General features: G+C 54.9%; 7 protein-coding genes across 7 annotated transcripts; 2 read left to right on the top strand and 5 right to left on the bottom strand.

Annotated features, from left to right (window-relative positions):
- Positions 1 to 463: 463 nt before the first annotated feature.
- LY79DRAFT_516579 (mediator complex subunit 13 C-terminal-domain-containing protein) lies at positions 464 to 5,063 on the top strand (the record flags this gene model as incomplete). The annotated part of the gene is made up of 2 exons (XM_060554834.1): positions 464 to 502; positions 555 to 5,063. 2 exons carry the CDS (start codon positions 464 to 466, stop codon positions 5,061 to 5,063), a joined length of 4,548 nt encoding a protein of 1,515 aa, XP_060413518.1.
- A 417-nt stretch (positions 5,064 to 5,480) lies between these two features.
- On the bottom strand, positions 5,481 to 6,569 carry LY79DRAFT_516725 (methylthioadenosine phosphorylase; the record flags this gene model as incomplete). The annotated part of the gene is made up of 3 exons (XM_060554851.1): positions 5,481 to 5,881; positions 5,947 to 6,438; positions 6,542 to 6,569. 3 exons carry the CDS (start codon positions 6,567 to 6,569, stop codon positions 5,481 to 5,483), a joined length of 921 nt encoding a protein of 306 aa, XP_060413517.1.
- Positions 6,570 to 6,900: 331 nt separating this feature from the next.
- Positions 6,901 to 8,604, bottom strand: LY79DRAFT_688128 (tRNA synthetase class I; the record flags this gene model as incomplete). Its single annotated transcript, XM_060564690.1, has 6 exons — positions 6,901 to 7,393; positions 7,446 to 7,684; positions 7,738 to 7,869; positions 7,922 to 8,003; positions 8,054 to 8,403; positions 8,481 to 8,604. 6 exons carry the CDS (start codon positions 8,602 to 8,604, stop codon positions 7,121 to 7,123), a joined length of 1,200 nt encoding a protein of 399 aa, XP_060413516.1. The 3' UTR covers positions 6,901 to 7,120.
- An 874-nt stretch (positions 8,605 to 9,478) lies between these two features.
- On the top strand, positions 9,479 to 12,344 carry LY79DRAFT_516690 (uncharacterized protein; the record flags this gene model as incomplete). Its single annotated transcript, XM_060554847.1, has 3 exons — positions 9,479 to 9,693; positions 9,754 to 10,148; positions 10,201 to 12,344. 3 exons carry the CDS (start codon positions 9,479 to 9,481, stop codon positions 12,342 to 12,344), a joined length of 2,754 nt encoding a protein of 917 aa, XP_060413515.1.
- Positions 12,345 to 12,843: 499 nt separating this feature from the next.
- LY79DRAFT_590671 (Clr5 domain-containing protein) lies at positions 12,844 to 13,999 on the bottom strand (the record flags this gene model as incomplete). The annotated part of the gene is made up of 2 exons (XM_060561186.1): positions 12,844 to 13,693; positions 13,884 to 13,999. 2 exons carry the CDS (start codon positions 13,997 to 13,999, stop codon positions 12,844 to 12,846), a joined length of 966 nt encoding a protein of 321 aa, XP_060413514.1.
- Positions 14,000 to 15,215: 1,216 nt separating this feature from the next.
- LY79DRAFT_580197 (PH domain-containing protein) lies at positions 15,216 to 16,842 on the bottom strand (the record flags this gene model as incomplete). Its single annotated transcript, XM_060560086.1, has 2 exons — positions 15,216 to 16,628; positions 16,750 to 16,842. 2 exons carry the CDS (start codon positions 16,840 to 16,842, stop codon positions 15,216 to 15,218), a joined length of 1,506 nt encoding a protein of 501 aa, XP_060413513.1.
- Positions 16,843 to 19,208: 2,366 nt separating this feature from the next.
- Positions 19,209 to 21,712, bottom strand: LY79DRAFT_226050 (arrestin domain-containing protein). The gene is made up of 4 exons (XM_060551644.1): positions 21,381 to 21,712; positions 21,102 to 21,245; positions 20,274 to 21,036; positions 19,209 to 20,217 (listed from the first exon to the last, which is right to left on the bottom strand). The coding sequence occupies exons 1-4, from the start codon at positions 21,443 to 21,445 to the stop codon at positions 19,366 to 19,368; spliced, it is 1,824 nt and encodes a 607-aa protein (XP_060413512.1). The 5' UTR covers positions 21,446 to 21,712; the 3' UTR covers positions 19,209 to 19,365.
- Between the last annotated feature and the right edge of the window lie 236 nt (positions 21,713 to 21,948).

Raw genomic sequence — 21,948 nt, 5'->3', positions numbered from 1 at the left:
CTCCAGTTTAGCCTCCGCCATCTTGACCCGGCCTGGCCATTGTTGCCAAAGCTTCGACAACATCCAACAACGTCCGACAACGATTACATCGACAAAGGGCGAGCATCGGCGGCATCTAGGCTCCCATCACCTTGCGGTTAATTGGTAAACACTACTCATTAGACGCTGTCTGATAATTCTGGAACGGTTCAGGACTCGGTTGATGCCGAGAAGCCGGTCCTTTGGTCGCGCTTTGGACCCACGGAGATGGAGTCGATGACTTCGCGAATTCGAACAAACCACTTTGCCGATATTCCTTTCAATCACATATCCACTTCCGACCGATGCCGAAGCGAAACGAATATTTTATGACTGCCGATATCCAGCTGTGAATCGGCGCCTGTGGCCCCTGGGAGCATTAGCTACCGCGAGTTGATGTTGCGACACGGAAGACATCCTGCCGTCGCGAGATTCGACCGTCGATATGGACACAAGCGAATACGATACTAATACCTTATTAAATGTGCGTTTGGGAGCTGGAAACTGTATGTCTTTTGCTGACAAATTACTGCTAGAATAACATCTCGTCAATCGTTTACCGAGTTTATGAACCGTCTCAGGAACACGCGCAAACGTTCCCTTCAGCGGCGGCGGACGTCGAGACCGAGCTAAGAAACTGCGGCCACATTGTCTACTACGACGCAACTCGACGCGTTCTGTGGTACTTTTACATTCCGAGCAAAGATGCGGTCTCGGGCGACGAAAGCGATGGTATACTGGGCAACAGTGTCAGTATCGCTGGCGCAACACTGTTGACGGCTGACGAAGGGTCTTTCGAACCAGTCAGCTTATTCAAAGGGCGGGCGCCAGGGCAGCAACCCGTGAATACACCGACGAGTTCGTCTTCGAGCAACTCGGCTCTTGACTTGTCGCTTCGAAACCAGCAGACGGGGATCTCTGTCCCACCAACCTCTTCTGACCCTGAGCCGAAGGGCACAGGCTTGATTACCCTGCCCGACACATATGAGCAGTTCATCACGGCAATTTTATCGACGATATCGGCGGCCTTTTGCAGTCGCGTCTCGGCGATACCCCTGAATCACCGAACCGTTTTGCTGCCGTCAAAAGTCATGCGAGATGGCCACGCTGAACGGGCTCTGGACACGGAAGCCGCTGTTGTTGGAACATTCCGGATCTATCTTACCACGACAGGGGCGTTGGTTATGAGTTTGTCTTTGTTCTGCTGCGAGGGTCTTTTGTCGGTGAACGAGCCATCCTCGCCGAGTCAACTTGTGCTGGGTTCTCAGATTCTGGCCGCCCCCTTCGGTGTTCTGGCAAACTATCAGGGATTCGTAGGCGGAGGCTTGTCATATCCCGAACTTGGCCTAGGACAAACGCCAGATACGCAGCTTTGGAGAGGCGCGGACGCTAGATCCTCACAATGGAGAGACACCTGCATCAAAATTCTCCAGTCCCGCGGGCTGTCCCCCACCCTCCTTCAGTCTTGTCCATGGATCGCATTGCAGATGCTTCGCCGAAAATCTGGCGAACATAAGATTGAGGGTAAAATGACGCCATTTCCTTCCACATTGGCTACGATATCTTGGCCTGCAGTCCTCTGTTTCCGTAAAAAGTCCGTTATGCTTGCGCGAAATAACGGTCTAGGGGATCCTGTGCTACTAGCCCAAGATGAAACGTCCGATTTCTTGAACGAAGCGAGGACATGGTTTCAGCTCGGTACTGAACGGGATGAAAAAGTCTCTAAACGGAAAAAAGAGAGGGAAATCGCGGCTTCAAAAGAGGCTGCCGCGGCAGCCCCGGCACAACAAGCGAACGGGCATTCACCATTAGGATTGAGACGCGCAAGCAACGCCGCTGCCGCGGGTACGATGTACCCCACACCGCCGGATGGAGTTCAAAACCCCCTGGGTATAACACCTTCCATGGACGGGACGACTTCTAGCCCGGGTGCCCCAGGGACTACAATGGCGGTAGTTGACATAGATACGACCATGGCTGACACAGGCACGCATGACGCATCCGCGATGAACACCAGTCAGCACAACGAAGCATACGGCGACGGATGGCATTCGAGCGATAGTAAAAGAGACCGGGCCGACTCATTTCTGGCTGGCGACAATGACAACCTGTTTGGTGATATGGGACCAGACATGTTTGGGGATACGGACATTACCGACGCTGATTTTAGCTTCTTCGACGAAGAGGGCGGCGATGATCTCGATCTGTCGGGCTTGCCTGACTTGGGTATGCCTGACGCGCCACCTGCGCCACCTGCGATTCCGGTACCTGTGCCCGAGCCTGCAAAATTAATCCTTCCCGTAGGGGAAGCTAAGCCGGTACTCAGTCCTCCGATATTTGCGAAACCGGAATTGAAGCATGCGCGAAGCACGCTGTTGGATGAAGGGAAGCAAAGGTCCAACGTGGAAAAGACAGCTGGTGTCAAACGCGAATCAAGTCCGTTCGATCCAGATACTGTCTATAAAAGAGTTCGGGCTTCCCTGGCGGACATCCGCTCTGCCCCACAGAGAACACCAGCGCGGAAGGGCAGTGTCTTCGATAGTGTGGACTTCGACCCGGTTCTGCCTCTTGTGAACAAGAAGTATGAACAAGGCGGACGTTTTGACTGTCCCCCGATATTCCAAGGCCGTTCGCAAGACGCAAGCAAGCAGACCGTTTCGCAGGGCCCTCCAACGACTGACTACCTGCGAAGACACGGAAAACAAAGGAAAACATTGCGACAACCGGAGCGTACAAATGCGCTGATTCGTACAATTACGGGTAATCTCGACAACAGCCCCCTTGTTGCGAGCCCCGGAAAAGGGGATGACTTGGCATCTGATGCGGACGATGTCAGCCTGGTATCAGATCAGGATGACTCGAGCACATCAGAGGATGAGCCAGCATCGCCCTTCAAGTCTAGTATCCGAAGACTCAACCTGGACGATGACGTTGCTTCCCATGTCACCTCCTTAAAAGACATCGAATCTGTGGATGACTCTGACCCGGCGTTAGCTTTGGATCTCCCGAAACTTGCCAAGGCTGAGGCGTCGGAAATACTGATACCCAAATACTTTGAAGATGCAGAGTCGCTCCCTATTTATCTTTCGCTCCCGGACGAAGATACAATCACGATTGCGCAGATCGTGACCGAGCAGGCCGCGACGGGTAGCCTGAGAATACGCGATGCGCTTGCGAATACATTGAATACCGCCGTTGTATCAGATACGCGACGTCAGCTGTCCTCCCTTGGCCGGACTGCTCTACAGGCACTGCGCGAAGTTATTCCCCCTTGCCTCGGAGAGTTCAACGCCTGCAACTTTAAAGGCCTTGTTGAAGTCCCCGACGTTCCTTTGATTGGACCGCCCAGCCGGCTTCATCCGAGGCCGGTCAACCCGCGAGATAACGCGGAGCCACCAAAGCCGAACAACCTCTTTCAAATTCCAGCTCCTCACATGGAGCTTCGTCGTGCAGAGGCCAGGCTGTCGATTCTGCCCGCAAGTGTTCAGTTTTGGGAAAGCCTGGGACTTGGTCCTGCTCAAGGGACGAAGGACGTCAACGTTGTGTGCGTATTCCCTCATTGGGACGGGATGTCAGATGTTGCTGCAGCATTTTTGGATCGCATGCGAAACGTATACGAACTTTTGAAACTGGGCTCCTTTGAGCGTTTGCCGTCCGGTCCTAAAGTCGCTGATGGTTTGGTGCCTTTCGAAGCAGACAAGGTCGCAACTTCGCCAGGCACTGTTAGCCCTCACATTGTTGCGGGCTTGGGCGATCGTATGGAAGCACTTAATCAAGGCCTCCTTTCGGCTAACGTTAAGGAGAAGAATTTTGTGATATACTTTGTATATCCTCCTGACCATCCTGGCTCCATCGTTGAGGCCTGTACCGCTTTCCAGCAACTTTTTGAGATGCACAAAAGGTCTCTAGCCGACAAAAGGCAAACGCCGACCAATGAGTTGGTTTTACAGCTGGTGCCCTTGGACTTCTTGACTTCCTCGAAAGGAATGGTGGAGCCGACACCAAACGACGCGATCAAGTTGGCAATCGAGACATACGATCGTTGCACGTTATTCGGCGGACCGATGCCGTCGCCTGCCATCATACTCGAGCAGTCATTCCCACGAGGCATCGACTTCAAACTGTCCGCCACATCGTCATCGTCGCTCATGCATGAGAACACTTGCATTCACATCGCCTACGCACAAAGCATCGATGAAAGGTGGATCACCGCTGCATGGACCGACAATAGGGGCTCCCAGCAGATGACAGCGTCTTACAACCTTGGTCGCAAGGGCAAGCCCCTTTCGACGTCGCTGAATGATGTCTGCCACGAGATATGGGAAACTACCCATGATTTGATCTCCAAATGGAAGGTCCATTGGCGTGTGGTCATATCCAAGTGCGGGTTCATGGATGCGCACGAGATTGGATTCTGGCAGGGGCTCGCGCAGACGGAGTCGGTGGCAACTGTGAGCTTAACGTTGATATCGGTCGATACCAATCCGTCAATGCAGTTGGTTCCGCCCGCTATCAAGGTCTCGGCAACGGCGCCATCGGCTTTCTACACAACGCCTGTTTCCACCCCACAGGCATCCATCGTATCGCCGGAGCAAAGTGGCACCCCAGTAACGCCCATGAAGGAGAACAACTCGGCGAACGCTGCGACCCCGGGCGGCACTCCTGGTGATGGTAACGCAGAGCCAGCCGAAGGAGACGCCATCCTCCTCGATGTCACGGATCAATCATGGGGCGCCGTCCTCTCGCACCGACTGAGTAACTCATATTCGCTAGGCGAGCTGAACCCGGCTCTCATCAGCGGCTACCTCGTCAAGCGCGGCGGGACAAAGCTTGAAGACCCACCTGTGGTCATGGAGGTCAACATTGTACACGCGGACAACAACCCACGCATGTACGAGGGGCTGATGCGCGAGATGCTCACCTATTTCAGGGGTCTCGGCACTCTGGCTCGCGCGAGGGGCGTTATAGATAGGGGAACGGATGTACGGCCTTGGCACATTGCCGCGGCGGAAAAGGGCGTTCGGACATTGTATCTTTTGATGTGATTAGGAAACAACGACGGAAGTGTAAACGTAGATTTTTCTTTTTCTTTTTCCTGGACACTAAAGAGCAAGAAGGTGGCGAAGCGTGGCGTTCAAGCATGTAGTGAAATGTTGCTGGCGCAGAGAGCAAATCGCATTAAACAGAAAACCCATCGACCGTTGTGTCGACGCTGTTGCATCACTTGTTGCATATAGTTTGCTTCTTCTATTCTGTGACCTATCCCGCTTCTACCCCAAACAGTCGATGTCCAAGCGGTTCTTACATACCATCGCAAACTCATGAAAGCGTCGTTCATTGACTGGCGTTCACGGTCATTTTTATATTCCCATATGAACACCGTTTCTTCCCACATTTCTTCATTCAAATAATCATGAAAGAAAATATCACATTGTTGTACGAGCTACAACGTAGGTCGCACTCTAGTTCCAGAAGCCAGGGAAGAGGAACTCAACCCTCTTCATGGCCTCAGGGTCGCGGCCCTCGGGCTTGGTCATGAACTTGACGGCGCCCTGCGAGGAACCCTCCCATTGCTTGGCGAGAACTAGGTTGCTGTTGTCCTGCTTAGACAGCTCGTCAAGGACACCGCCAATGAGGCGCTTGGCGTTCTCGCCGTTGGCGGTCATGTACTTCATGACCATGGCGACGTCGACGTCCTCAAATGAGTGCCAGCAGTCGTAGTCGGTGGCCATGCAGATCATCTGGTAGGCCATCTCGGCCTCGCGGGCGAGCTTGGCCTCAGGAAGAGCCGACATGTTGATAACGCTGCCGCCCCAGGAGCGGTACATGTGCGACTCGGCGCGGGTGGAGAACTGAGGGCCCTCTGTATCGTTTCATCAGTATACAGCTCACACTCGACAGCGGCCTCGTGTGACAGAAACAACTCACCTATGCAGATGATGGTTCCCTTGTCATGTAGAACGACCCCGTCACCCTGCATGTGCGCCGCGCACTTCTTCACGATCTCGGCGAGCCCCTTGTCGAACGGGTCCGCGAACCCGACATGCCCAACGACACCGCCCTCGAAGAAGGTGAAAGGGCGCACGCCCTTGGTGCGGTCGATGACCTGGTCCGGGACCACAAAGTCCATGGGTTTGATCTCCTCGCGCAGGCTGCCGACCGCCGAGAAGGCGATGATGCAGCGCACGCCAATGGAGCGCAGGGCGGCGATGTTGGCGCGGGCGGGCACCTCGTGAGGCGCGAACTGGTGGTGCAGACCGTGGCGGGCGAGGAAGGCGATGGGCACGCCATTATGTTCAAGAATCTGGATGGGCGATGAGGGCTCGCCCCACGGCGTCGTCGGGGTCAGAGACGCGACGGGGGTGTAGCCCTCAAGCTTGCCCAGGCCGGTGCCGCCAATGACGGCGATGTGGACGGGTCCTGTTAAAGGCAATCAATTGTTAGCTGGCAAGGCATGGCTTCATGCACGCGCAAGATCGCGCGCGGGGTTTGGAGGCTTGGAGCAAACCCTGGGGATGCTTACGGTCAAAGGTCTCAGGAAGGCTGGCCATTGTGTTTCTTGATATGGTAGTTACGAAGGGGGTATAAATGATTCAGTGGGAAGAAGGCGAAGAGAGCAGGAAAGAATGGGAACTAAGAGCTGATGACGATCGGCGCAAGGCTTGATTGGGATCGCGATACCTTGGAGTTCTGACACTTTTTTCGAGTGACCCCGCCGAAAGTTACCCCGCCATCCTCCCATGCTCGGTCTACATTTCTTCAGTGCCCCGCCATGTCAGCATCGCATCCGAGGTGTCCCGCTCCCTGAAACCCCCCACACAAGCTCACCATCTGCACCACGTGGGAGATTATCGTAAGGCGTCAAGGTCTCCTTGGTGAATTTTTGATGTCCAGACAAGAAGTATCATCCAATCATGAATACATTTACTTGTTGATATCCTGGTTTTGGTATGATTAGGAACTTGGTTCTTTGGCATGCTCTTTTCATCCAAGGTATCTAGCTTTCTAGACTCTGTCTCCTTTTTCTGCCAGTCTTCATCCGAACTCCAATGCATAGTAGTACGTACAGACAAAAACGCTTTCTTTATGCAAGAAATGAAAATCACTGGGCGGCATCCTCAGCCGGTCGCACAGGCAGCTCCGACTCCTTGGCGGCTCCATCCTGGGCGGCAGCGCCGCCCTTGCTGCCGCCAGGGTAGCGGGAGCCCTTGTCCTTGGGCTGCTTCTTCTTCTTCTTCTTATCATCCTCTACCACGGGGTAAGCCTTCAGCGTAATTTCCTTCCACTCCTCCGAGTCCTGGAACGCCTTCTGGATGGGCGCCAGGAGTTCGTTAAGAGCCTTGGTCACGGCGGGCTTTAGTAGCTGAGGCGTCAACTTGGTTGATGTTAGTACCTGATTGCTGTATCCCATGCCTTGCGCTACTTACTACGTCGTTCTTGTAGTCTGTGTGCATCTCAGCGATGTCGGTGTACACCAGGGGCTCCAGACCGTCGCGCTCGCGCTCGACGCGGAATTCCTTCTTGCCCTTCAGAGCCGCGGCGGGAAGCAACACGTACTCGACGAAGGCCAGAACACCATTGCCCTCAGCAACCTTGGGCACACACTCAGCCTTGCGGAGCTTCTTCTGCACGACCTCAGGCGCATCGAGAAGGTCAATCTTGCTGTCTACGCAATGAAAGTTAGAGGCAGTTCATGAATTAAGGTGGCTCCAATCCTACCAGGGTCACTCGAGCTCATCTTGCCGCCGTTAAGGCCGGGAACCATAGGGTTCAGTAGATGTGCGCGCACCTGGTATCCGACCTTGGGCAGCCACTCAGTTGCCGCCGCGAACAGCTTTCTCTGGTCCATGCCTGGAAATAGTCAGCATAAGAGCGAGTCCAAGTTCTAACCGCCGATACACACCTCCAAACTGAGCATCAACACCCAAGTGTTCCTCATCACAAACCTGGAGCACAGGGTAGAGTAGACCACTCATGGGGGCGTTCTGTCAAATGGTCAGCTTCGTCCACGTACCAAATTTACCAGATTTCTTACGTCAGACTGCTTCACGACCTCCGCACCGGCCTTCTTCGCGTCCCTTTCACTGATGAGCGAGCTCATTTTGTAGACATCCATAATGTACTCAGGACTCTTCTGGTAAGAGCTGCCCAGGACGAACTTGAGCTTCTCGGTGGAGACGCCAACGGCGTTGAGGATGTTCGTGATGGCGAACTTGTAAAATTTTGCACGCTGCTCGACGAGTTCGATCGGGGCCTTAAGATTGTCGAGGAAGCCGTGGATGTCGGCAAGAAGAACGGTCAGCTCGCAGCCGGCGGCGAGGAACTGGGCCAGTTTGATGGCGGGCACGAAGTAGCCGCAGTGCGGTCTACCCGTTGTCGCGGTTCCTGGAGCGCAGAAAGACGCATAGGTTAGCCAATGCGCCAACGGGAGGCATTTGGATTCGGATTGGGATGACACTTACCCCAGTAAATCTTTGGGTTGCGTCCCTCAGCCAGGATCTTCTCGATGATCTCGGGGTTCATGATCTCGGCCAGGTTCTCCTGGATGAGGGCGAACCTCTCCTGGGCCTTGGTACCTTCCGCCATATTGATATTGGTTTTCTGGGTCACGAAAGTCGAAATCGGAGCAGTGCGCGTATGCTCGGGGAAGCGGAGTACCGGAAGGGTCGCGGCGACGGGGTCGGTCGAGATCTGGCGGTCGTGGGGGAGGTTTCTGTCAGAGTGAGTCAAACCGTGACTCGTCACCAAATCCGCGTTGGAAAGACTACCCCGCCGAGGGGACGTCGTCGGGGCGCAAAGATGGACAAAACCGATAGAGGGGTCTACAGTGCACAATCCCTGAACCATTGGTCGAGTTTAGGGGGGTCTTGTGGGGGGTGGGATTAGCACCAGAATTCCGCAGGGCTCTCAACGGAGGAGCAGTTGTATCCTGACATGTTTAGCTGCACTTTTTTTTTCCCACACGGCATAGCAAGGAGATGAGAGAAAATTAAGCTTTCAAAAACCTTCTAACTCCCATAAACCTTTGATTTGTTAGGTTCCACCTATATCAAGCGTTGACGACCTTGAAGGATACCATGAATATTCAACCAAGGCCCAACTGCGCAAGTCTCAAATGGGCAGTTGGTCTGTGTGTATCTGCTGACCAATTTGTGGTGCAGAGATACTTCGGGGCTGCGGACGGGCGGAAATTTTCCTTGCTGACCATACGACATCCTGGTGCCGCCGCCACCTTGGATTCTTCAAGAGAATATTCCTAGCAGCACAACAATCCCAGTCTCTCCTTCTCTTCTCTGCAATAACTTTGAACTTTGCCCGAACCGAAATTGCATTTCCAAGATATTCTGATCCAAAGTGCAACCGTCTCTGTACCATCCACCGGTCGTGAACTCGTTCACTCACACGCGTGCCTTGGGCACCACCGTCGAATCCCACGGCCGTCATCTAAGAAACCCCCACCATGACGGCCGACACACCGCCGCCATCACTGCCAGACCTGGACCTGGAGGATGGCACGCCCGGATATGAGACCATCGAGGAGCGCTGCTTCTCAGCCGCCCTCATCTGTCTCGAGGGTCACTACACCATCCCACCCATGGGACCCCAGACCGCCGCGAGGGTCTCATCCATGATCGCGAAAACCCTCGAAAAAACTCACACCTTCAAGCACGTCAGGTATGCCCCCTCGCCGCGCATCATAGTTTCGTACTTTCTCATTTGCCTAACAAGAATCAGGGAAACTCTCTCAAGAAACGTCGAGATATGGATCTGGTTGACAAAAATCTTTGGCGCCGCAATCCCCAGCCTCACTACGCGCTCAGTAGGCCCCCTATCAAGCCTAAATGACCCTGAGAAAGGGGTTACCCCCCAGGAGAGCACTGCTCTTATCGTGAAGAACCATCACAGCCTCAAGGATGACCTTTCCATTCTGAACAAGCTCATGCACATTGCCAGGAATTTGCTGGTGACTTCGGAACCGGAGGTGCCTCAAGATATCTGTGCCGCCGTTCACTTTGACCAGATGGTCTATCAAACCATAATCCTATGTGTGAATGTTACCAGCAAGGGATATGATGGCGAAATATTGGATGAGACGTCACGGGCGAAGCTGAATGAGATCACCGATATGTGTAAGTCCTTGCTCATCCACCATGGCAAGACAGTTCGCTCACTCTTCAAAAGACAAAAAGCTCCTCGTCACATCCCTCCAGCAGGCACACAACTGGACGGCCAAGAATGATCGCAACAAGATGTCGTTTTGGTACGACGTGCTGTTCGATGAAGACGCTCAGCTCGACGACCCCCAAGAAGGCATGGGCGACGGCTCCGGGTTCCGCGTCGACATCGCGAAGACGGAAATCCAGCACTGGCTGGAGCGCAACTCGAGGATGTGCGACACTGCACGGAAGCTCCTTACGGAATATTCCCAGAATAAGTCTCATAAGCCGCCAGGCGTCCTTGCGCCCATCGCACCGCTGGCCTGGAACTGGTTCCCCGAGGGCCAGGTCAAGGTCCGCGCCGACAACTACAAGGAGGGCGAAAAGGTGAACCCTAGGTGGGACCCCGAGATTCAGGACAAGTTTGAGCAGGACCGTGCCTACTGCCGGGTATCGCGAGAGATCGACACGTGGTGGATGCGCGCGCGCGATGCAAACTACGAGGGATGGGTGGTACCGATGCCGTCCGTTGACTTCGCCAAAACGCGGACGGAGCACTGCAAGAACAACCTCCTCAACCGCTACACGCCCGTCATGCGCACTGAGGACCATCACGAAGTCGTCGAGATCGAGGAGTCGGAGCAGGACCTAGGTCCCGACGACGGGGGCTCGGTGGGCGGGACGGGCGCGTCGGTAGAGGAGGAGTACGCCGAGGGCTATGACGACATGATGGATGACGACGACATTGATGACGACGAATCCTACGGCGAGGGCCCCCTGACTGGTCTCCTGACCGAGATCCCCAACATCCTAGACCCGAAGCAAATCGAGGCTCTCCACATGATCGTCAAGTCGTGCATCCTCGATTCGGCCGGCACCGGGCTCACCCGTGCGGGCGAGAACCTCCAAAAGACGCGCTGCCGCATGTTCCTTGCCCTCGACTGCGGCAAGTCCCTGTTGCGCGAGATGCTTGTCTTCATCGCCGTCTGGGAAAAGGATGAGCAGTCTCTCATCTTCCAGATCACCTCCCAGCTCATCGAGGCCCTCCACCATTCCGCATTGGTACCCTACGCCTGGAACTCCCTCCGAATCCCCAAAGACATTATCTCGCCGGCGCAGACCGTTCTCCTCCGCCTCGTCAACCACATCTTCCGCAGCCGCATCAGCAATCCGCCCCAGGACAAGAAGGATCAGGAGCGCGATGTCAAGCTCGTCATGTTCTTCTTCAGCTTCTTCCGCAGCCGCATCGTCCCAGAGTGCGTCGCCCTAATGCACCTCCAGGCCCAGATCCGCGAGGACAACGTCGACCCGGCCGAGTTCCCTGTCGATACCTGGGACATGGAGCGTGCCAAGGACGGCCTTGCGCAATACCTCGACTTCCTCACCACCGCCTCGGAGATCGCCGAGTCGAGGAAGAAGCTTATCGAATGGGAGGCTGTCTACGACCTCATCACCCTCCTCAACGGTCTCGAGGCCGGCGTCCCAAAGAAGCCTCTTGTCGACACCATTCCCAGCCGCAATCGCCCCTCGGCGCCCCCCTCGGACCAACAATCCCAGTCCTCCCAGACGACCCCGATCGTCGAACGCCCCTACTCCACCAGCGAGTCCCTTCCACCCTCTCCTCCGCCTCCGTCCCTATCCGACCCCGCCCACAAGTACCCGTGGTCCGGTATCAAGGGCCAAATCTTTACCATACTCGCCACCCTCCTTCAACCACCCCCCGGACAGTCCACGCCCGGCAACCCGGACGTACAGACGCAGATGGTGAACCACAACGGTATTGTCCCGCTTCTCAACTGCTGCGCCTACGACGACCACAACCCCTTCGCTAAGGAGCGTGTCACAATCTGCCTCAAGTGGCTCCTCGACGGCTGCGAGGCCGCCAACAACTTCTTCCGCGAGCTCGTTAATCTCGGCGCCCCGCAGAACCTGCGCCCGCCGCCCGGTGGCACCACCGTCTCCACGATCCGCGTTGACGGCATCCAGGGCGAGGTCAAGGTGCAGGTGCGCTCCAACTCGGCCCCCGCCGGCGACGGGGAGGGTCAGGAGGGCGGCGGCGGCGGGCGGCAGCATATTCACGACCCGTACGGTCTGGCCGAAGGCGCGGCGAAGATGAACATCCGGTCCAACGCCAGCAGTGAGCCTTTCACTGACGATGACTTCATGTGAGGGGTCTGAAAGAGCGGCACGAAAAAAGAATATAAAAAAACCTTTTTCGGTCTTTCAGTTTATCGGGAACAGAACAGGTCGTATTGGGATCTGGGTGAGGGAAAGGCTCAGATTTTCTCCCATATAAAGTCATATCAACGAGCGAAATACCTTGGCATCAAGCCGACATTCAGCTACCGAGAATCTGCTAAGTAAGAATACCCAACAGAAAGAAAAGGGGCGGGGAAGAAGGGGCCTCGTCAAGTTTTTGTGTGCTGTGTTTCATCAAAAATACGTGTTCAACCCTTTCCGGCCAAAAACTCAAAACCACCCTATGTGAGTTACAAAAGTAGAGAAAAGAAAGAGAATGTACAGTCGTGATATCCAAACAAACCACTGCAATTTTTCTTCATTACTTTTAATCTCTGATCAAGATTACAATGGCAGACTGGAAAAAAGGGTACTTCAATCAAGAAAGCCGAAAGAAACCGACACCGTCAATCAAGACCTTCCTCGTCATCTACTGCTGCGCCGGCTGGCGAACAGTAGCACACTCGACGCCGACGTGGTACGGCGCGCTATCCCGAAGCGCGCTCATCAGCGGCGCCGACGAGTACATCTGCGACCGAGGCAGTTGCTGCAGCAGCTGCTGTTGCTGCTGGCGTTGGCGGGACTGGTACTGGGATGGGGGCTGTTGATGCAAGTAGCTCTCCGGATGACGGGGGCTGGGATGGAGGACGGGATACGTCTGAGGGCGGACGGGCCGGTGAGACGCGCTCGCCTCGTTGGCGAACAATAGATAGTACGAAGAGTCGTCGCGGAGGTCCGCGGGCGGGCTGGGCAGCGTGCCATGGGGGCTCTGCGCCATCTCTTGCTGGTTCCACGATGATCGGCACCGACGCTGATGCTGCGGTTGTTGTGTGTGCTGTTGGTCCTGTTGTATCTGCTGCTGCTGGGTGTACTGGGGGTAGGAGATGTTCTGCTGCTGCCGTCGGGCTCCTCCGCTGTACGGCAGCTGCGGCGGCCAGTCTCTTGCATACGACGCATCAGGAGCTTGTGAGCCTGTGGTCGTGCCAGTAACGTCAATTATTTCATCCACGAAGCCGCCATCCACTGCCGACTCGGAGCTCAGGCTGCTGCCACAGCTCCGAGGACTCATGGGCTGGTCGTAAGCATGCAGATCCGCGATGGTGAAATCAATGCCCCCTCCTCCTCCTCCGCTGACTTCCTCAGCGAAATAGTCTTTTCCAGTGCTCTGGTGGTGGAGTTGGTGGCCGCTAGTATCCTGGCTCCGACGACGCGCCGTCCGCTTCTTGCAGTTGTACTTGGCCAGACCCCATTTGTCGAACTGCTGGCGGTATGATCGGGTCCTAGATAGCAGGTTAGCATGCGTTATGTGGATGATTTTCCATGCCTTGTGTCCCACCCAGAGCGCGGTGGACTCGGCATTGGTATCATAGACGAACGTTGCGGTATTCAACGAGCAGGAAACATCCAACGGGCACCAATCCTGGGAAGGGAACGAGATTCAGGGTTAAAGGAGCACGTGGAATGACTGACGAGGCCTTGAAATCGTGGTGCTCTTCCATGATCGCCTTGACCTCGTTCAGGGTCTTGTTCTCGTCGATGTAGAGCCTCGTGATATCGGCCCGCTTCTCTCCCCACGCTTTCGTCATTGTTCAGGTTGCAGACGGGCACGGCCGGGAGGAATCTGAATCATTAGAAGGAAGATGAGGCTGGGGGAACCGCGATGATAGGCCAAGGCTGGCTACATTGTTGACGATCCACAGAGTTCGACTGGGTTCAAGCAAGTTTATTCACAGTGAAACGGGCAACTGCTTGCGAACTCCGTATATATGTCGCGGACGGCCAGGCTGGACACTTGTCCGTATGCACTGCTATGGTCTATGACGATTTGGGGGATGGGGGCTTCCCTGGGTTTTACAGGGCTGACGAAAGGGTACTATTCTGCGTGTCTCAGCATCTCTCTGCCTTGAAGAATCATCATTGCCTTCCGCATCCTCGAGATTACCGAGCTACTCGAGTGCGTCAAAGATGCAACTTCATCTTCAACTGGTCTCTACTGACAACAAGCCAATAACACACTCTATGCCCGATGGCACATACAGTGCGGAGATCATGGCGAACAGGCAAAGTCTGCCTTTCCGAATGGGGACTCAAGAAAGATCCAAGGGATGCAGTGGTGAGTGAGAGAGGCCTAGGAGCATCTGGAGGGCGCCTTGTGTACCACACCACCCTGCCGCCAACCCTCACCGAACTTCAGCGAGGTGTGCAACCTTCACTGTTTTGAGCGGATGCCTTCCTTGCTCAGAAGTGTAAGACAATCGATGCCGACGACTTGCCTAAACTCAAGATTTGTGCGAGTCTCAGCGCCGTGTCTCGAACGGGAGGAGGGCAGTGGTGAGGCGCAGCCCTTGCCGAGGCAGCTACAACCCCTCCATAAGCGAGTCACTGTCGTTAGTGTCATTTGTGAGCAACGGAACAGCGATGAGTCTGACAATAAACGTCTCCGGAAAATACAAAATATTAAGAAAGGTGTTTGATTAAGGCTCATATATATCATAACCATGAAACTAGAATGGTATCCTCCAAACGCGCGCGCCGAACGTGGCCGGAGAAGGAAATGGACGTAAGGCTCTGGGTGTTGCTGGGAACCGACGTAGCCAATTAGGAATGGTGTGTCGTGTCATCGAACTCATCCACGCTTGTCCGCCTTGCGGACCGAACATTAAGGCAACCAGAAGGGCATATAACTCGTATCGGCGCCATGGCATCCGCCTCACTTTGAGAAAAGCAGGGCGGTTGACCGGGCTCTCGACGTTGTGGTGGACTGTACCTGCAAGTGTAGAGATCCCAGAAGTTGGGGGTGTTCTAGATTTTCTTCTCGCCAATCGGTGCCGTCGCAGCAGGCACAGCCGCAGGAGCAGCCGCAGGAGGAGCAGCCGCAGCACTGGAAGAAGGCTCATCCACCGGGCTCAGCAGCTCCGGGCTTGCTGTAGGGTCAGCGCCAGTGACGCCGGCCTCTTGAACTGAGTGGCCAGATTGGGTGGTCGCGGCGGGCGCAATCGAAGGCATCTTCTCGTCTGATCCGACAACAGGAGAGACGGGAGTTGAAGTAGGCGCCGAGTTGGGCTCAGCAGGTCCAGTCGCTCCCGCCACGTTTTTAATAATCTCAAACCACTTTTGTGCGTCGTCAGGAGTGTGCGCCTGAAAGGCCAACTCCGAGGACCCGGTGAGCTTGGAGCTGATGGACTTGCTCTTGTCCTTGCCCTTGACGTTAAATTTGTTTCCGTTGGGTGTTCCAATGACGGCCTCGGGCAAATAGATGGAAAGCTCCGGCTTGGGATCAGCTCGGGCATCATCAGAGTCCTTGAACTCGTGCAAGAACTTGGCAGGAGTAACAACATAGTAGCCGGTGGAGTAGCCCCAGGAGAGCTTGTTGCGCGACTTGCGCTCCAAAGAGCCCTCGATGAGAGGCTTGACAGCGGAGTGGTCCATGTTGGGAAAGCTGACGGACTCAACTGAGCGGGGAGGGTCGTTGGCATTGACCAGGCGATCGCCACTGCGGCCGACGAAGCCCTTCCACTCAAAGTCGGCTGGGACTCTTTGGATCGCGCCGAGCATGTCCGAGTAGAGGGCGCGAGTTTTCTCAGCCTGACCGCCGGTCAGCTGGATAAATGCCTCCGTCGCTTGCTGAATGACACCGATAACGTGAGCCTCGAAGGCTTCAAAGTTGTTCTGAATAGCGATGAGATCGTTGCGGTTGTTGTTCTCCTCAAGGACCTGCTTGTGAAGCCTGTGCAAGACACCCCGGTGGACGACGTAGGGGTCGTCGGTTCCGTGCATCTTACCGCCAGCCGACTCGAAGGCGGCGGTTTGTTGGCCGAGGAGCTCAATGTGCTTCTGGGTGGTATTGCGGGCCTTCTCAACCTCCTTGGCGCCCTTGCTGGCACCGTGTGCCAGCTCCTTGCCTTTGTGTTTGATCTCCTTGTGCAGGCGTTCAAGAACGGGGAGAACGGATCCCTTGATGCTCTTTTCCGTCTCAAGATTGGTGTTAATAATCGCCTGAGTGTTGGAACGCATGTTCTCGAAGTAGCCGGCGACACCGCCGAGGCTCTGGTCAAAGTGGTGACCTTCCTTCAAGGGGTTGGAGATGGCCTTGAGAGCCTTCTCATACTCCTTGGCATGAGCCTTGTGAATCTTCTCAACGACCTCCATGTAGTCCTCCAGGTATCCGACAGCATGTTTCCAGGCTTGAAGTCGTTCTGCAAGGAGTCCGGCGGTCTACGCAAGTTCTGTTAGCCGAAGTCCGTAAACGGTGCTCACGATTTTGCGGAATCCAAGAGACCAATCCAAACAAGTAATGACCTTCGCTTGTTGGGAAATGCAGGACAGCTGTACTTACGCTAGTGGGGTCAACCTCGGGAACGGCTTCATCGCTGGACGTGTTGGTCATGATGGTGCCCGACCTCTGGGGCAGCGTCTTGGTGTCAGCCATGGTCGTGATGCGCTGAATTGACTTTGGGAAAGAAGAGACGGGGTTTGGGTTTTGCGTATTCAAAGTGCGAGACGAATAGTGTGTGGTCGTAGACCGCGTTTGGGGTGTGTTCAGCCGTTGCTTCGGGATGAACTGGAGGGAATCCGACAGGAAAGGGCAGGAAGGATGTTATATCGCGGGTCCAACACACGACACTGGATGCGCTCTCCCGAACCTACGTACCCCCGCACAACTGGTAATCTCAACACCCGCCCAAGCTTCTCGCCAAAAAGAGACGAATGACGTTCTCCACCAGCGCCAGCAGCCAGATTGCGGTACTAGCGCCGGGCTCATGCACAGAGACCTGGTTGCGCTCCCCTCAAATGTGGAACTAGCTGGGAACCACGCCCCCTGTGACGATCTCGACTGTTAAAGGAACGAGAGGCACGAAAGGGGAGACGCATCCAAGCGGTTTTTTTCCCCTCCTGTCGGAAGCTGAACAGTCCAGCTGCTTTCCCACTGAGACAGGCATTCATCGAACTTCTCAGCTGAGCCGCGCAGGGCCCTCACTAATGCTCCCTGAACTACACGTGCACTTGTGGCATCATCGACTGCTTCACAAGGCACTAAGGCCTGGCGAGAAATTTTTTTTTTTTGATTTTTTTTTTGGAACATGACGTCAAGAGTCAATTGAAGCGTCCCTTGGTTTTCTAACGTACGGTGGCGTTACGGTCCCCGTTTGGCCTGTCATCGGCGATGTTAGTGAGACAGCCACGTCGAGCTCACGCGCTGGCTGGCACAATTGTTAAATCGACAATTACAATGTCTCCACATTCACAAGGTTATCTTTCCCAGATGGAAATAAGCTTTCCAGTCATCCAGCGACATTGATGCTGAGTGACGGCTGCAATAATAGCAAAACAGGGTTGCGGCCCAGACACTGACAGACTGGTGGTATTGGGTGGTTACAGTCACATGTAGAAAGTCTGGGCCCACCCCGCATTTGCACTATCAACCGTCTTGTAAAGTCAATCCCGCGGCGCTTACGAGCTGTACGGCGGGCCCGGGAATGGTATACACGATACTGATAGGCAAACAATTGGCTTTTAATTGACTATAGTCTTGCCATATATATTATTCATTTTGTGGTTCTATTCGTAGTAAAAGTGATGGGGTAGATGTGTGGGCTGGAGGGAAATAAGGGGTTGGACCGAGACTTTTTGCCCCTCACTGTACTTACAACGGACATCTGTGTGGATTGATTGGTCCCTACGCTCGAGATGTTCCAGACCCAAAACATGGAAATTATGAGTGATGTCAGTTGTGGACTCGAGGGTACTCGCCGTTAAAGGGCAAGACTGTTGCTCATGGTATACGACGGCCCTCGCAAATTACAGCGTAGCTCATCCCGTCAAGCGGAGACCACCTGGCACCGACTATAGGAAGAGTTGCCGACTCGACACGCTTCGTCCTGCGTCATCTTCTATATTCGCTTGGGCGTGCCTCTCAACCGCATGAGTCTCGGGGCTTCCACGATATTTGACCTTCTTTCAACAGACCCTGCCGTGCCTCCATCACCCTTGGCGTAAGCAAACCACGAGACATAATGCTAGCGATAGATTTGCAATAAACGACAAGTGGTCCCATGCGCGAACCTCATGCGCCTCATGCCGGTACATCTCACTGACCAGAGTGGGAAAAGGTGGCGATAACTCTATCCCAGAGTGGATCGGTCGGATTCGGGCATCAGGCATGAATCCAGTAGAGTGAGTGCCGGACCAGATCTGGCGCGACGCAATGGCACATTGGCGGCGAAGGCCCTCCTCGGCCGAACCGAACGGCATCTTCTGCACGGCGCCGATACCCAGGGTGCTTCACGGCACCCAAGACGCGAGCCCGTGATAACTTATGCAATTTCCGTCGTCTGGGCTTCCGAAATCGGCCGCCGACCACCATCTCGACGCCGTGTCGAGGTGGTGGATACCAAGGGCCTCGGTAATACGCCGCCATCTCGGTATTGCGAGCGGCGACTCCATGTCCGAGTCATTGTGCCGAGGGAACACCGTTGGAGGGCGAAGACGGCAATGAGTCGACAACAAGGGCTAACCATTGCGATGCCATGCATGTAAACAAGGAAGGTAACTCGGACGAGGCAAACAAGCCACGGAGGGGGCGCAGGATCGAAGCTTGATGTGTAATATATCTTCGTCATCTTGTTGTTGTCTCGCATTAGACATGCCGCGCTATAAGCGGTGGGTATACCTTAAAACTATGAATGCCTTCCCAAATACAGCCCCAGTAGCAGATCCTCTCTGAAATATCAATCATTCCGTATACAAGCGTGTCGTGTCCGAGCAACCCAAAGAATTCTGGTGCCTCTCCACGGCGCAAATCTATAACCCGTGAAAACCCAAGAGCCCCACCCACATTGGTTTCCCTTTCCCTCCTTTCAACGCCAATACCATACCTGGACTAATGACCACCGCCCTCTATAGCCATAATTTAATGAAATGAGTAGAGTAAATCGCCTCGTGCCGGTGACGCTCAGTACACTCTCTCTCGGCCCTGAATAAGGTGGAGTTGCCGGTCGTCGTTGCCTTGAACTGCATGGAGCAAGTTGCTCATGCTCGCAGGGCGATGCCACGAGCGGCGCAAGCCGTCCTGTGTGGCGGGCTCACTGCCAGCGCTCTCCTGAGACTCGGGAATCATGCTCAGCGGGTCCGCAACGGGAACCTCGGTCGCAGGTGGTGTGTTTGGAGCGCTCATCGCGGAGAAGTAGTCTGGCAGCGCGTCGCTGCTGCCGGCACCTCGTCGGAGAGGAGTCTTGACAGCCGTCGTATAACTGGGCACCTTGCTCAATGTGGCCATGTCCGTAAAATCGAGATGTTCCGGCGAAGCGCGGCCCGAAGAGTGCGCATTAGGGTGATCCTCAGCGCTGTTCTGGCGCGTTAGTGCAGTCGAATGCGACTGCGAACTTGCTCCCGTAGGGATGGATGTTGGGACGGCCACGTCCTCCGTGATAGCGTTCAGCGAGTTGAACGAAGTGTTGCGATGCGTAGGATCCAGAGAGACGTTTTGCAGGCGTGAAGAGAGAGCGGCAGGGGCAATACCATGGCCGCCCATCATAGCTAGGGAAGCAAGGTTTTCTGACGAGCCTGCACGGGATTGGGCGTAGAAAGGGCTGCTGAAACCAGACTGCACACTCGGAGTCTGGAAACCGCTCATGTCGACGTCCTCGTAGAGTTGGTCGAGAACGTGTTCGCCGTAACCAGGCGGCGCAATTCTGGTGGCCTCGGCCTGAACCGGCGCTCCGGGGGCCTGGTCAACGAGAACACCGTGCTCATCGAGAGGCATGTTGGGAGAAATGAAGATTGAGACGGGTAGTGTCGCGCGCAGCTGGATGTCGTTAGTTTGATTTTAACGGTCATCGGGAGTGGCATTTAGTAACTTACCTCTGAGATGTGACCGTCAGGGTTCTTCAGGGCAACAACGAGCTTGAGTTTGTGGCGGACCTTAATACCGTTGTGATTCAGGTCCTGAACACATTGTCGCAGTCTCTTGGGCAGGCTCAACTTCTTCTCCACCAACCACCCTTCCTGGCCGGTATCTTCAATCGTGTCGTGCCAATGCTCCTCTCGGCCAACTTCGAACTTCCAGTTGGAGACTTCTCTTTCGGTTCTGTGCTCCTTGAAAACGTTGCCCGTGGGGCCCTGTAATGTGCATTCGCGAATTTCCAACATCTTAACGGATATCTCTCCCATTTCGAGGCCCTTCAAGAGGGGTGTGAATCGCATATGGAGGGGGACGGTGGCACCGAAGACGACGGCCTTTTGCGGGATGATGATGGAGTAGTCGACCTTGTTCGGCCAGATATTCTCGACGCTCATGGCATGCAGGTATTCGAGTGCAGCTGGTTCGAGGGTGCGGATGATACGCAGCGCCTTGTAGGCGTGCAGATCGTATGCAAGCTTGCCGCGGGCGACGGTCGCCTTGAGCTTGTAGGTGATGCTCGCTTCGGGAATGCCTTCGACGCTCTCGGGGGTATTGCCCGGCAAGGTGTACTCGAAAGGCCACTCATAGTTGCCGGCAGGCAAGAGAGTGTTCTTGCCGCCAGGACCGCCAACGAACGGAGCCCAGCGATGATGGAGCAGGGTGGTGGTCTTGTCGACTTTTTGGGTGGAGACGCCAGATGCGACGGTCTTGTAGTTTTCCCATCTATTTTCGACGCAAAGGTCAGCTGACTGGTGTGCAATGAGAAGCAAAAGTCGAGGGACTCATACGTTAACCGATGGGTGCCGGTCAGGCGGAGATGGACGTCCTCAATCTTCAGCGGTGTGGGTAGGCACAGCACGACGACGCCCTTGAGAACCTGGCCAGCAGACTCATCCTCTCCCCCACGAAATACAATAAAGTCATTGTCTAATCTGTGGAATGTCCAATGTTAGCGAAAGCCGCCCGAAAAAGAGAGAGTGACGCCATAGTGAGACAGAAGTATCTAACGATGGGAAAGGGAAAATGCTGCAGTTGGAGAGAGAGAGACGTGGAGAAAGGGCGCATACCTGATCTCGAAGAGCGAAGCGGCATGCTTGCCCGTGACAGTTGAAAATGGATTGAATGACGGCATCTTCAGACGTTGGGGATGAAGTGAACCAAGCAGTATGCCTGGTCAGAGAGAAACAACCTAAACATATAGAAAAGGGAGGTCTGGAGAAGGGCTTGTATTTATCGACGGGGCGACTTTCCTGGGTACGTAGTACATCGATCTGATCAGTGGGCAGGGCAATCAAGCAAGCGCAAGTAAAAGACTCGCGCGTTCATCTTCACAAATAGGCAGCCCACCCTCGTCTAAAGTCCACGCCCGCCACGACAAAGACCACGCCCCTCGCCAGCGGGTTCGCTCGTGGTGGGGGGTGCATCCATGGCCCGAGATAAAAGATTGGGCGAGGGGGTGAAGAGGTTCCTTGTTCAGGGTCCCCTTGGAGGGAGTAAGGATAAGGATACTTCGTAGTGTATACTACCTACCTAGGTAGTAGTACGTGTATTCGTATGCAGAAATGGAATCAGAGGAAAGGAAAGGGGAGCCCAGGCCCGGTCAAAGAACGGCGAGTACGTACTGGACTGGATCCG

This window comes from Colletotrichum navitas (assembly GCF_030913465.1).
Source record: "Colletotrichum navitas strain CBS 125086 chromosome Unknown LY79scaffold_34, whole genome shotgun sequence".
Lineage (NCBI taxonomy): Eukaryota > Fungi > Ascomycota > Sordariomycetes > Glomerellales > Glomerellaceae > Colletotrichum > Colletotrichum navitas.
The sequence above is the reverse complement of the archived record's forward strand: the minus strand, read 5'-3'. Positions and strand labels throughout refer to the sequence as shown.

Coding starts and splice junctions, on each gene's coding strand:
- LY79DRAFT_226050 (XM_060551644.1), bottom strand. CDS start 21,445: ATGCCGTCATTCAATCCATTTTCAACTGTCACGGGCAAGCATGCCGCT. Junction 21,246..21,380: donor GCTTCGCTCTTCGAGATCAG/GTATGCGCCCTT, acceptor GACATTCCACAG/ATTAGACAATGACTTTATTG. Junction 20,218..20,273: donor CTGACGGTCACATCTCAGAG/GTAAGTTACTAA, acceptor AACGACATCCAG/CTGCGCGCGACACTACCCGT.